The sequence below is a fragment of the Rhynchophorus ferrugineus genome, unplaced genomic scaffold, assembly GCF_030347505.1.
Source record: "Rhynchophorus ferrugineus isolate W39M unplaced genomic scaffold, kcgeb_rfMv2 rfM11, whole genome shotgun sequence".
Taxonomy (NCBI): domain Eukaryota; kingdom Metazoa; phylum Arthropoda; class Insecta; order Coleoptera; family Curculionidae; genus Rhynchophorus; species Rhynchophorus ferrugineus.
In genome coordinates, this window is record NW_027472590.1 from 13,876,365 (window position 1) to 13,890,952 (window position 14,588).

The 14,588-nt window shown below is 29.6% G+C and overlaps 1 protein-coding gene across 1 annotated transcript; it reads right to left on the reverse strand.

Annotated features, from left to right (window-relative positions):
• Nucleotides 1-333: 333 nt before the first annotated feature.
• Nucleotides 334-12,743, reverse strand: LOC143205353 (uncharacterized). Its single transcript, XM_076418606.1, has 6 exons — nt 12,404-12,743; nt 6,458-6,613; nt 6,178-6,395; nt 5,972-6,124; nt 5,730-5,913; nt 334-688 (listed from the first exon to the last, which is right to left on the reverse strand). Exons 1-6 carry the CDS (start codon nt 12,630-12,632, stop codon nt 450-452), a joined length of 1,179 nt encoding a protein of 392 aa, XP_076274721.1. The 5' UTR covers nt 12,633-12,743; the 3' UTR covers nt 334-449.
• Nucleotides 12,744-14,588: the final 1,845 nt, after the last annotated feature.

Below are 14,588 nucleotides of genomic sequence, written 5' to 3' on the forward strand. Positions count from 1 at the left end.
TTAAAACGATTTTTAATAGTATAAAAAATATTTAATATATTTAGAATAATTAATAAAGATACTAGGTGGTTAGTTACTCAATAAGATCACAAAATTTAATTAAATGTTTCCGGAAGTTGAAATAAAAAACCTAGTTTATAACTGTAAAAATGAGCTAACTTATTTATTACAATTATTCCAGTAAGCCACAAACCTATCAGCCCCATCAATGTCGTAATTTTCTACGAGGTCTACAAGGTATAACACTGGTTACCTCTTCATTTGATAAAAAATAATTTCCCGTGGAACATTTTTCATACCTCGCAATATTTATATTTAAATAACTATAGCATATTCATAAAAACGAATTTATTAAAATTAATGAATCACAAATATGTTAAAACTAATGGTGGGAATCTCTAACAGGAAAAATACATCCTCCTGTTTATATTCGTTCCATTATAAAATCACTAACTCATTCCTTCCTTATCATTAGGGATATTCCCATTTTGGATTAACATTTCCTTGCTCGGACTTTCCTGTTCGTAAATAATTCGCAGAAATTCACACGGAAATACAACGCAATCTCCATTGGGTTCTTTGCCATCTTTGTAAACTCCTCTGACCAAGAGCGAATTTGAGCAACCGAGTACTAATAGAGCTACCAATCCAACGCAGTGTGATATTATACAACTCCAGAATGGATTATCTAAAAGAACATAATGAAAGTATTATTATATTATTGGTATACTTGGAGATAGAGATAGAGTTTATGATATCATATGCCGTGAAATAAAAATACACTGGCTAAAGATGAAAAAGACTTTTTTAATAATTATAAATTATTCCTGTGTGAATTTATTTGATGAGCTAGAAAATTATAACAAAAAATCTCTTCCTCTATTGCCTTACTGCTTACCTTAACAAAACAATTTGTTAAAAGCTTTGCTTAAAGTTGGCGATAACTGAAAGAAGATAATTTTTCTGTGACTGATATTCGTAAATTACTTATTTCGTAACTTGAGAGGTCAAATTCTTATATTGTATCGAAGTTTTAAAGAATTTGTGCATAATTGAAAACTTCATTCTGGGTACTTGCCGTGTTATAAATCTGCAAGAGTAATGCTTCCAGAAGGTCTTTAAATAAATGAATATATGACGCCAGACGCTAACTGAAAACTTATCCTAGTTAATATGAAGTTGAAAACTCTTGGTTATCTTATGAGTCTTAAATTTCTCTTCTTATACCACTTTCGTGGTCGAAACTTAGGTAATGTGCGTGATGGGTGAGAATGCTATCACCAGAACATGAAATAGATGAAGAAAACGATACATCATCTTTCGTCTTTCCAATGTCAAATTACAAAATTTCTTTCAGTGTATTCTTTTCAGTCTCAAAATGTATAGTCAAGATCTGACTATTTTTTATAAACATTCTGGACGTCTCTCTCTACTGTCTCTGGCTCGGAACTCAATCAACTTTCTCTTTGTTAACGACTTTCCTTCTTCAGTAACTGAATCATAACCATTGATTTTGATGAGAAAAAAGAAAACGTTTTTTCCTGCATCAAGCACTCGGCAGTTAATACATTTCCTTAGTGTGCGCTTATAATTTCATCGAAAATATTTATACCAATGCGAAAAAAAAATCCAAAAAGGAACCTGAATATAGCAGCAGAACTACTTCGTAAATAAAAACCAAAGCTTGAGGAAATATTTTGGATAAGAATGTGACAAACTCTTGAAGGCAAAGTGACAAAATTATGGTTTCTGAAGAAGAAACTAAGTACCCAAAGTTTCAGAGAATAAAAATATTGAAAATGTATAATTCAGGTATAAGGAGGAGAAAAAAGCTGTAGTTTTTATGGAAACCTATCGGCCTCTCTGAGAAAAGTATACTTGTCTGTCATATGTTAATAAGTTTGTTTGTTCTGTGTTTGTGTTATTTTCGTATTTTCATTATACGTCACTAAGACAGCTATATCTCCGAAAATAATTTATATTTCTTGAAAAATTCTCTTAAGAGCATATCCTTAAAGGATTAAGCTTGAAATATCACATTTCTAGACTAGAATACACCTTTATCAAGTTCAGAGGTAGGGGAGATGTACGAAATGTTATTTTTCGCAGAAAAAGTGTTCGAAGTCCTGCAGCCTCAATATGAGAACTAGACATTCTGTCTCAACGATAGCTATGGAATTTAGTCCTTAGTTTATTTTCCGTACCACAACGTCTATACACAACACGCATCATCACAACACAATATCATAAATTGCACACTGTAAATAGATTCACAAAAGATTATTTATAATAAAACATTAATATAATTTATTTTAAATAAACAATAGATTTCAAAATATGATACTATGAACTCCCAATGGATAAAACAAACTAATGAAAATATATTTGCTACATCGTCTTACAAAATTGTACAGTCTAGTTAAAACTACAATATTTAATCAAGTAAAACGTTTTAGTGGGCAATATATCTGTATATAATCACTTTATATGAACGCTTGTATTTAACCAATCTGCGTTTTATTCATTTACATTTTGGCTTAACAGAAAACCGTGATATATTTTATATTTCCACAACCGAAATCCGAGACGTAAAGTTAAATACTCAAATATTGAATTAAATATTGAACTTGTAGGATGCTCAGTTAATTTTAATACTCAAACCGACTTCACCTATGGTGTTTGGGTTTCGGTTAATTTAGATTATCCGTTCTTTTATCAGTTATAAAGCGAAATAATCTGAAAATTACGCATGTTTAATCTTATTTAGCGAATTATTCAAATATTTTCTTTAATACGATATATAAACTTCTCGGGATTTCTGAATAAATAATGTGAAACTGTAGAGTGTGGTTATCGTGATTATATGGTCTCAGCATTCAGTAATCATCTTATTGATTGAATATAACGTATGTTATATATAATATATCTATTGTATATTACTGTGATCAAGAATTAGCAAGACGTAGAAACGTGCTTCTATTCATTATGAAATCTTTGCATCGAATTTAAATGTCACAAGGAACATGAATTATTATGATATTCTCGGGCAATATTGGTTCTTTGTGACTTTTTCATCAATCCATCTTTGGGCAAATAGATATATCAAACTCAAAAAACCTTCGAAGAAGACATTGATATTAATTAAGAAACAATGTATCCTACGAAATAGACAAAATAAAATTAGAAAAATAAAAATTTTAAATGGTAGCACTTTAGTAGTAGAAATGGTAGTGTAATTAGTGTAGGAATTGCTATTAAATACTATCAACTATATTGCACTATATTGTTAGTTAATATAGATAAAAGAAAACATGTCCTAAAGAAAATTATAAGTGCTTTTTACATATATTATTATAAATATATAAGGAATATTTAAAGTGTAAATAAGATCATGCCATCACAAAAATATCTCAATGGAACCTTTATCAATGCACATTTTACAACTAACTGAAAAAAGTCGAGAATGAAATGGAAAATTAATATTTGTTGAGTTGATAGCATTTAATATCCATGTATAACTTCCTGAATAGCTTCTCAGATTTCATTTCCTTTAGCTTGGTTCAAACTTGGTTTAATCTAAGATATTTTACAAGTATTCTAGTTTGGTATATTTAAGGAAGAATAACAAAAATCGTAACGGCATGAAACTAATTAATTTAACGGCATTTGTAGAGATGGAGTAATATATAAAATATGTATTCTATTATTTGAAGCTTTTCTATTAACAAAAAATGATTCGTGTACTAAGATGCATTCAGATTAAATTATAGAGGCACCTCAACATGATCGAGCAGATATTATAACGCTTCGATGTTACAATTAGATCGTGATTTGAAATAAAAATAATTTTTTGTGACATGAAATTGACACCATAAAGATACCAGAAAATAGTAGCATATTGTAGCTTAATATAAATATTTAATAATCAAATTACTAGTGCTACAAAATTTTGACGAGCTCTATTGAAATATATTTAAACCACAATCAAAAGTTATATTAGAATGTATAACAGGAGCTACAGATGCTACCTGCAGATAATGTATCATTTTTAGTAATTGATAGCCAACTAGTGTTCATACTGAATCTTTAAGCCGTTGAAGATGGACAAGGTAATAATAAACGTGATGCCTATATATGAGAAACTACTTTATGACTAATCTACATATTTACTTTACACGAAATAAGACTTATTACTGCATAAATTAATTTAAAAGAAAATATGCTTGAACTAGTGTAATTTTAAACATTCGCTAAAACACTTCAAATATCTGCTTGACGTAGTTGTTTTTTTCGTAAGGTTTGTATGGTTACAAGTCATATTTATGCATTATTGTGAGGTGTGAGGTGTGAGGTTTCCTAATATAATTATACATCTGGAAAATCTCCAAAAAACTTGTATAATAGTTACAAATTTTTATTTAAAATAATGTTATTATATTAGTTTTACAAGTGTGATGAAATCTGCATATCTTCCTACAAGAAAGAGATTAGAATATTCCTACAAGAAAATAATACTGAATTAGCAATGAATAAAAAGGTTTTGTTGAAACAAACACAACACTGTTGTGCTGAAAACACTATTGAACGACCATATATTCTCAAAACACAAAGAAAAATATTAATTAAATACAACCCTAAAACAAGTGTCAATCAACTCCCATCATAGATAGATTACAAAAAGCTAATATCAAACATACTTAACCAGGTTATCGTTACTTGATGTATATTTGATTGAACAATGTGATTTTGATTTATGAGCTGTTTACAGCCTGGCGGTGTGTATTATGACATGCACAGAGAAGTTTCAAATATATCGAACGATACTTACATCTAGACAATATTTTCACCGAAGTCATAAATTATGTCAAGATCTAGTTTAAGAATCCGTAAGAGAATTTCATATATTAAGGCATGTCTACATACATATCTTGTAAAGTAATTGATGAAATATTGTAGTTGCATATGCCCTTATAAGTTTGTAAGGCTTTTAATAGAATATATTTGAAAATAATAATTTGCGTATCTTATTTATTCAAATATTATTATGTAATTTGGTATACTACCGTATACACTTTTTCGTTCCACTGGACTGTATAAAGGTTTAAGAAAATCATATATCCAACATAAAATTTATATATTTGAAACTTTTTGGGGTCCTAGTTACTATTAACTATATAAATTTAACAGCTGTATCTTAAAATTATCATCATCAAATTTTTCAAAAGGTTTACCTTAGATACAATTTTGTTTTTTGGCAGATATGGGACGCTTGATTTCAGTATTACTATACTCATACTTGCCAACTAGAGATAGTGCTATTATACTGGTAAACTTTAGAACTTATTACCTGCACTTATTAATTTGTTCTTATTCTGAAATCTTGATTTTCTCATTTCCATCTAATTTTTGTTCTGATTTTTTGACAGTAAAATATTACATAAATAATCCAAAGGAAATTGAAGCGTTAGGAAACTTTAAGTGACGTCATTGTTTCTTAGAGTTTGTGATGGGTCTTTAACTTAACATATAGAATTTTTAAATTTCCTCCTTTTACATCTATTACTATTATTATTACAGTCAAGCCTATTAATTGGATATAAAATATGCATAGTAAAATAGCCGCCTACTATATAAAGAAAAACAAAAGTGACAAGAGATTAAACAGGACTTTCCGAAGGTTATAATAAATGAAAATATACCTCAAGTTAATATATTATGACCAAACTTACCGGGAATTAAATATATTTGTAAGAGATTCCATATTCCTCTCCAATAAAAGACAGTACTGATTATTGATAACAGTATATAACAATCAGCAAGTACTAATTTTGAGAATCCCTGTAAAATAGCACAAAGGTTCTTCATGCGAGCTTGTATTCTGTAAACCATCCCTACAGAAAGAATCCCTAGTACCTAAAAAGTAGCCTTAAAAATTGGTAAGCGTCGTAAAATGATAAAAGTAACAATTTACCAGACTTGCCCATGAAGAATATACAAAATCATTTGGTAACAACGTAACATCAAATAATACCCACAGCCCTCGCCATGAGAAAATCACCAAATTCCCTACTATGGTAACGGAAAATATACAGTCGAGCAGATAGAGCGTAATATTTTTATTCATCTGCAATATGATGAAATTGTAGAAAGTTTCATTTACCTTACTCACAATATTACATTGCATTTAAACATCGTGGGAAACTTGAACACATAATTCCCTTTATCCAGACATATACTGTACGGTGGCGCCGTAGCGTTCCTCCACCCTTTCATGAACGCTAAAATAACGAAACAAATGCCAGCCGCAAGCAAGATCCAGTGCGAGTTTTCGTTTTTAGCTTCCCCATTGGGACCGTATACAACATTAGTATAATAATCCAGAAGCATCCAGCCTCCTGTAATATCCAAATTGGTTTATAATTGAAAAAGTAAGTTATCGTTATCGGTGTTAAATTACCTCTCCAATGGAAAATCGTTATTACCAAAAATATGTAAGTGTAAAATCGTCGCAGAAAATGAGACACCAATTTTAACGTCCAATGTTTCTCGGATTCGATCACAATTTCGTGTAAGGTGTCTTGGCATAAAGCTAACACCACATGGATTGTTATTCCTGAAATATACCAATAAATTAATATAATTATTGTTCAGTATGATAAAGCTAGCTAATACAAGTTTCATTATTGGATTGTTTAAAACATTTTAAAAAATTTAAACTATCTAGGAGAATTTGTTATATAAAATATTTTTACCAAAAAAAATTCTAGTAAAAATGTACATTTTTTTTGTTCATAATTTAATATATCGTATATAATAACTTAAAATCTATATATCTAGGAGAGACCTATCGGCCCTCTCTAAGACTCCAATAATCTTTATCTATTATCACTGTTTTATTTCTACACATGATCACTACACATGATCAAATGGCTAGTTCCTTTTGAGTCCGTATCATGTTCTGATGTTATCCAAGAGTTATTATATTACTTGGATCTTTGAATTCCATATGTTTATGGGTTTCAATACTACTAGTGAAGCTTGGCATTCCCAAATACATAGCGTTGTTGCAATATGGAATTATGTTATTTTTTATTGTAATTGGTGCTTCTGCAGTCACACGTAAACTACACATGCACAGATTTACTTTTGTTAAGTTTGGATCCAATTATTTATAATGCCATTTGTCAGTTGTAATTTTCGTGTGACTTCATCACTATTGTCTCCGACAGGAATAATCGCAGTACTATCAGCAAATGCAGCCATTGTGATATTTTCCATTTCTGGTATACCACATGTGTAGAGTAGGTAAAGAATTGATCTCAAAATACTTCCTTGTGAGACAGATGGTTTAGCTTCTTTTATGGTAGAGTAGGCTTGATCCTGTTTGACGCTAAACCTTCTAGCTGTAATGTAAGGTTTTAATGATTTAGTGATTTGCTTCGGTAACATATTCTCTGTTGCTTATTAATACGGCCGTCATGGCATATAATATCATTGGCTGGTGATACATCTAAGAATATCGTTGAACGTGCCTTCATAGGATTTTCCAATTACATCTTTTATTCTATACACATGGTCAATTGATGAATATTTGTTAATACATCCAAACTGGAGTGTAGATGTTAAGTTTTTTCTATTTATAATTTTAAGATATGATGGAATATATATAGTACCGTTTACTCTGAATAAAAGCCTTTTTAGTGAAACTAATACAGTGGTTGTAATAAAAATAGCAAACGTGAACGACAAGTTGTAGTAGCAACGTCCATGGAAAGACTTAAACAGCAGATTCTGCCCCTCCATATTTGCTGCCCCTCCCACTGTTGGGTATAAACAACACATTTCAATAATCGTTAATCACAATTATATTTCGCTCAATTCCATTGTATTACAACTTTTTAACTCCATGAAACAAAGTAAAAGAAAGCTGGCTGTATTCAATGTTTTATCCTAGCCCAGATAATTCAATTCACTTCACCAGTTATTTTCCTTTCACACTGGTTTGTTAGAACAAATATAAGATTCGATTACGTCTCGTCTTTTCATAAAACATTTTGTAGATATAGTTTGGAAGAATGTTTTTTTCTGACACGGTTCTCAAGTAACGTTAAGACATTTGGAAAAATACTAACTGCGGCTGACTAAGAAAGTATAAGACTTTTTCATCATGTAGATGTAGATGTCGATTTACGAGAACATCACTCAAAATAAATTCGCAATCTTCTTATACAAAATTGGCGCAATGGCAGAAGTGACGTGAAGTGGTTTGAACAACAATGTTATAAGATAATAGTATTTGACAATTCTAGGTGTAGAAATTTTTACCAAAAAAATTTAAATGTATTGGCCAAACTAAGGTGTCCGTCCATAGATTAAAGAAAACCTCGAGTTATATCTCTAGCTATGGTTTCTGCAATGGCTATTCAATAACCGACAAGGTGACATCGATAGTTTAGTAATATAATAGTTTAATCTAAATATAATAGCACTTCACTAATATGAAACTTCGTTTTTTATAAAAAGGCGTGATATTAGTGGCTATGCTGAATTATTTATTTAGAGGGAATCAATTAACATAGCACATCATGATAGATGAGTGCAATGACGGTGAAATATATAGAGAGTAAATACTTGTAATACTACTATTTCTAAAATTTAATTTCAATTATCCATATTATAGTACTAATAGTGTATAACAGGTGCCTAAGAAAATAATATAACTACAGTTCTATGAAACCTTAAAAATTGCAAAAAAAATATTACAGTTTGCAAAACAGACAACCCTCAATGGATTATTTTAAGGTAAATTATATAAATAGTTTCGCAAATATTCTAAAAACAGATAAAGTACATGTATAAATATTGTATAGTTTTGTTTACTAAATGTATTAATAATATTAAATTAGTACATTCAGAAAAAAATTAATAAATATTTTATATTAACATTATTTTAGTTTGAAAGGAAACGTTATTAGTTTAAATCGCTTTCTAACATTAAAATTATAGGATAATTTTAAAACTGTCAAATTAATTTGTTAACAGTTAATAAATCGTGGCAGTTAAGAACCTTATATTACCCTTTTATCTTGTTAGAACTGTTTTTCATATTAGAATCTTTTAGGGCTTCCTCATAACCTTCCATCTTTTATATGTGCAAATATATTAACCTGCTTAATTCTATTTTATGGCATATTTTATATACATGCGTTGCGAAATACGGTTATCTGCCGATCTGTTTTATTATATTTTAATTAAGATAAATATTTTATGACCTTATAGTTAACTCGTGGGTGACACATGTGGTTATAATTATAGTTACTGTGCAAATATGCAAATTATCTTATTATTTAGTTGTCTACAGAAAACGCTTTTTTAAAATATGATCCCTTTATATTGGTTTTTATATAATTATATATTGGTTTAATATATATTAGTTTTATGCAATTTTTTTATATAAGGGTACTTGGAAGTTCCATTTCAGGATCCAATGTCGGAAAAGAGGCGCTGAGTGACCAATAAACTCTATTGGAGTTATATGTCTTTGTCCTTCTTTTTCTATAGAATTACTAGATGAATAATCAGTCATCCATATATATCACTTATTAGAGAAGGTTATGGTAACACAAATTTGTTTTAGAAGAGGTATGGTTTAATGATGCTGCTGTTTTAGCATTTCGGTATCACCTATAACCTTTTAAGTAATAATATAACTAAGCAGAAATCTAGTTTAAGAATTTATAGACAAACTTAATATGTTAAAGCATGTCTAAACATTGGCTTTTGAAGTACTTGATGAAGTTATTAGGGCATTGTTTATATAAACTTCAAAATAACAATTTTTGCATTTTATTTATCCAAATATTACAAGGTATAATATATTTGCTATAATATTGGATGCATCTTTTCGTTCCACGTAGCTGTCAAAAATTTAAGATTAAGAGACATTCATTATAAAATCTATATAATTTAAGTATTTTTTCTATTGTAGTTACTGTGAACTATGTAAAATAAATATTTTACATAACTATCATAATAAAATGTTTCATTAGGTTTGCTATCGATACAATTTTGTTAGTGAATATAGGGCACTTGATTTCGATCGATACTCTTCAGGGTTTTTACCTGCGCTTATTAATTTTCTTGCCGTTTTATACTGATGTTTATACTGACGGTATTTTTATTTAATGTTATTCAATATTCTAGAAGATTTCATAGTTAGTTACGGTTATTTATAGTTAGTTAATATACTCATTCACTTCCCTGTGAAGTCGTAGCATTCTTATTATAATTATTATTTCGGTTACAGTCACTATCGACGAATCTACTCTAGTTAAAGTTAGCTTATTTACCTTGGTAAATCCTAGTTCAATTTTTTCGTTTATAATTTCTTTATAATTTCGTTTCATTTTTCTTTGCAGTTGAATTGTTTCTGCTATAACTCAAGGCATCACGCATGTGGATATGCCAAATCGTAAGTATTTAAAAAAAAATCGAAAGTGTTAAAGAAATATAACTAAGCTATGCTAAAAATCTATGTAGGTCGCCTTAGCGGCAACAAACCATATATTGAGCTTATTTAATATATGGTAACATTCCTCAAAAACACTGGGTTAATAAGTTTAAGGTAGGCCGGGTAAGCTGTTCTGATGAAAGGGTATCGTCTGAAAACTTACCCCATCTGAGATTTATTTCTGTTTACAAACTAAACATTTTATATCGTTGTAGGATCTGAACGCAATACTGAAAGAGAAACTACTACTAGAAGCATTGTTACGTTGGCTGAAAAACGGTCCGAAAAAGTATCGAAAACAAAACAAAAAAATCATACAGAATTGTATTCAGTTACTACGTTTAGGTAATTGTAACAACTTATATGTGTCCAAGTTGCGGGTCTGATGAGAAATCAGTTGATCAGATTAAACTTCAGACAGAACTGACTGAAATTGAATTTTGTATTAACATAAATTATAAGATGTTTTAGTTGATAGATCATTTTTATGCAAAATTGTGCTAGATTATTACTAGTAATCAATATTATTAAAAAACTAAAGTTACAAAATTACAAAAACCTTTGTTAGGTTGTTATTTCTTGCTTATCTGATAAAAATATATACAATAATATAACAAAATTTTGTTTTTCTTTATATAATAGACTATATAATAAACTATTTTAATTAACTGTGGTCAAGTGTGTAGAACAAGCAACTTATCTCAAGAACAGAACAATTACCAGCCTGAGAACTAGGTTAATTGTTCCACTTCGAAATTGAGGAAAAAATATTTCTAGAATAAAACTATCGTATCTGCGAAAGCCGAATAAATCTTGAAACGCTTATAATATCTCTATCAATACGTTATTTCGCTGCCTAGCAAGACTTAATTTCCATAAAGATATTGCTCATGTCAAAACATGCGCTCCCCTATTCGTTTCTCAAACACCATTTCCCAGAACACACAAGCTCAACAGGGTTTGGATATTGTGTTAGCCACAGATATACACTCGATGTGTTTTTATCCAACACATTTCACATGGTATATTGGCGGATGCCATATGGTTTATTTACGGGGTATGGTCCCATTCGTTTCTAGAAAAACGGATTTATACCGAGTCGTTTTTAAGTGTTTTAGGAATAATGTCTCTCTGGGCCCTTCCAGATAGTTTTTCAGATAGCCATTCAAAGTATTTTATTCTGTGGAGAATATTTTTAGTAAAATCGCTGTGCTGTTTGTTGATGTAATTTTTTACTATAATTTTAAATACATCAATTGTTATCGTTACTGGATGTTTGGTACTTTTCCCGATATATCACCTACTGAATATTACAAATATATTACAAAACTAATAATTGTCATTGGGTGGGAAGCATTTACAGTATTATCACAGCCAAATAAGCGAAAAGAAAAGTAAGTAACAACAAGACTCTGTAATCGACCAAGTTATGTGGTGTAGAGTATGAACAACTTACTTCAAATGTTCACGCTAATGGGGCAATTACGCTTGGATCACAAGAAATTAGAAGATGTTAGCAAGATCTTTTGACAACATTCATTTAAACAAATTCAAAATATCTCCTCGACTGAACCCAATTCAAAACTATTACACCAAATTGAACACCAACGTGGAATAACGCGTCTGCTATCAGGTACCTTATAGTGTAGTGTTTATAATAAAGTGTTTATATTTAACAATTTTTTTGAATCTCTAAACACATCAATGTATATTGTCAGTACACAGCAGCATTTTAAAATAGTTAGTGGTTAAAGAGTATATTCAGTAAATAATTTAAAAAGAAAGACATAAAGTTAACTTACAGTCAGATATTTTAAATTAATGTACCAATAAGAACGGTGAATTAAGGATATATTGTAATTTAAACATCCGTGTTACCAAATAAATACTAACCTACAATAAAAATTGCCACAGGTGGAAAATAAGCTCCGTAAAGATCCATGAGTCCCCAAAGACCTTTCCATGTGGCAACCACAAGAGGAGTGACCACGAAAATAGACAGTAATATATCGACGACACTCAGGACGGGTTCAATGGAGTCTTCCCTTTTAAAAACAAGAATGTGACTGGGGTATTTTTCATGTTCCACTAAACACTTTTGAACTTCACTCTTGTTATACATATTTTAACGCTTTGTTATTGAATAACTCGTCGAACTGTGGAGATTTCGGTGTTTCTATCGCAGAGCATTAAATTATTAACATCAACATTTTATACATTTTGTACATAACTAAGAGGTAAAGCAAATGTTTACTTACTTTACGAATAGACTTAAATGTTATGATTGTATTTAACAGTCTGATATACATCGTTGACAATACAAATTGCTTTATTAGGTGACAAAAGATTGTTATCTTGGGCTAAAATAACATGAACTCTGTATCATGCCACACGTACGGCGCCAATAAAGCAGACTTTTTGTTTTATTTGGCTAATAAGAGTTTTCCGAAAAATCATAATTATTTCTGGGGCCCTTGGTTATGAAATTGCCAAAATGTAAAAACACGTTAATAATTTTATTTACATTATTTCTGTTTTCAAATTACGTCTTCTATAGTAAACATATTTTTTATTTGGGTTACTAATTATGATTTATTTTTGTGTGCTTTATTCGTACACATAGGATCTGGAACTTGAAACAAAAAAATATTGGACAGACAATACAGACGATATTATATAATTAATTGTTTATTATCTTGTGCGCAGATAAATGTCAAGAATTTTCGAATTAGTTGTATATGAACTTTTGACCTTATAGTCTAACTAACATATTTTATTTATTTTTGTATTTAGTTGGTATTATTGGGAAAGTAAGAATGTCAATAGATTTGAAATTTTCCAGAGATTCTGGTTAGAATAGAAAATAACATTTATGAAGAAAGATAGAACAATCAACTTATTTTTACATATGGAAAGATGCTATTAATGTGTGATAAATTGTGTAATTTTAATAGGCGTTGGAATAAATTTGTTAATTTTTTTTAACAAATTTATTTATTTCTATTTAAACTAAAAAAACAGAACAGCAAATATATTGTGTACTTCGATAACTGATTCGTCAGGCTTAATCCACGTCATTATTGAATTAATATAATAATCTATCTATCATTACCAATGTAAATGTCTTTTCGTATATTATTTGTTTTCTACCGTTTTTTTTTATATAATCTTCTGTGGGTTTCGGTTACTAAAGGAACCAATATCCTTCACTATTTATCGTTCCCAAGGTTCTTAGGCAATTGTTTACTATAGATAGGTAAATCCTCAATGAATGACCTAAAAATTCCTCTGATAAGAATGTTTGATATAGTACTTAGTACGGCAATTGTTTCCAAATCTTAATCAGTTAACTTTGTGTTGGCTGTACTGGTAGCAAGCATTTCTTTCATATGAATATAAATAGTGAATCATTTTATATAAACAGGGAAAAAACTATCCGCAAGCACTCTTTTAATCCTGTAGAAAATCTGATGTATCTGATTGAGTGGGTTCTATTTTTTTTTCTTGATAAATCCGTTCAGAGAATCTAAATTATTTTGGAGATATAGTTGTTTTGTAACGAGTTTTTCTCGAAACTATTTGAGAAGAACATGATATTTCAACTTCAACTACACCTAACTTTCATCGAAACATGGATGAATGCAAAACCAATGCAGATCAGACAAGAAGAGAGATTCTAACAATATATTTAATTATTTTTTCAAGAAAACATATTGCTAAGTAGCACGATAAAAAAAAAGGTATTTATTTTGCATTCTTATATCTGGAAGTTAATACGATTTATATCTGGCAACAGTATTCCATAACATTATTGTAACCTTTAGCTCTTTAAATTAGAAGCGGCACTGTTAAATTTAATTATTAAGTTTTTTTTTATTAATGATTTGTTATTTAAGTTATCGACAACGTAATTATATTTTTAAGGTTTCTCTTTACTTCAAAAAGCCGGCTTTTGTTTGAAAATTAATATTACTTTCAGTGTGTTTATAGTGGAAGAACAATGGTAAGTGAAGTTTAATCTTATTCACCGACTTCAAAAAAGGAGGAGGTTCTATGTTCCATCAATTATTGACCGATT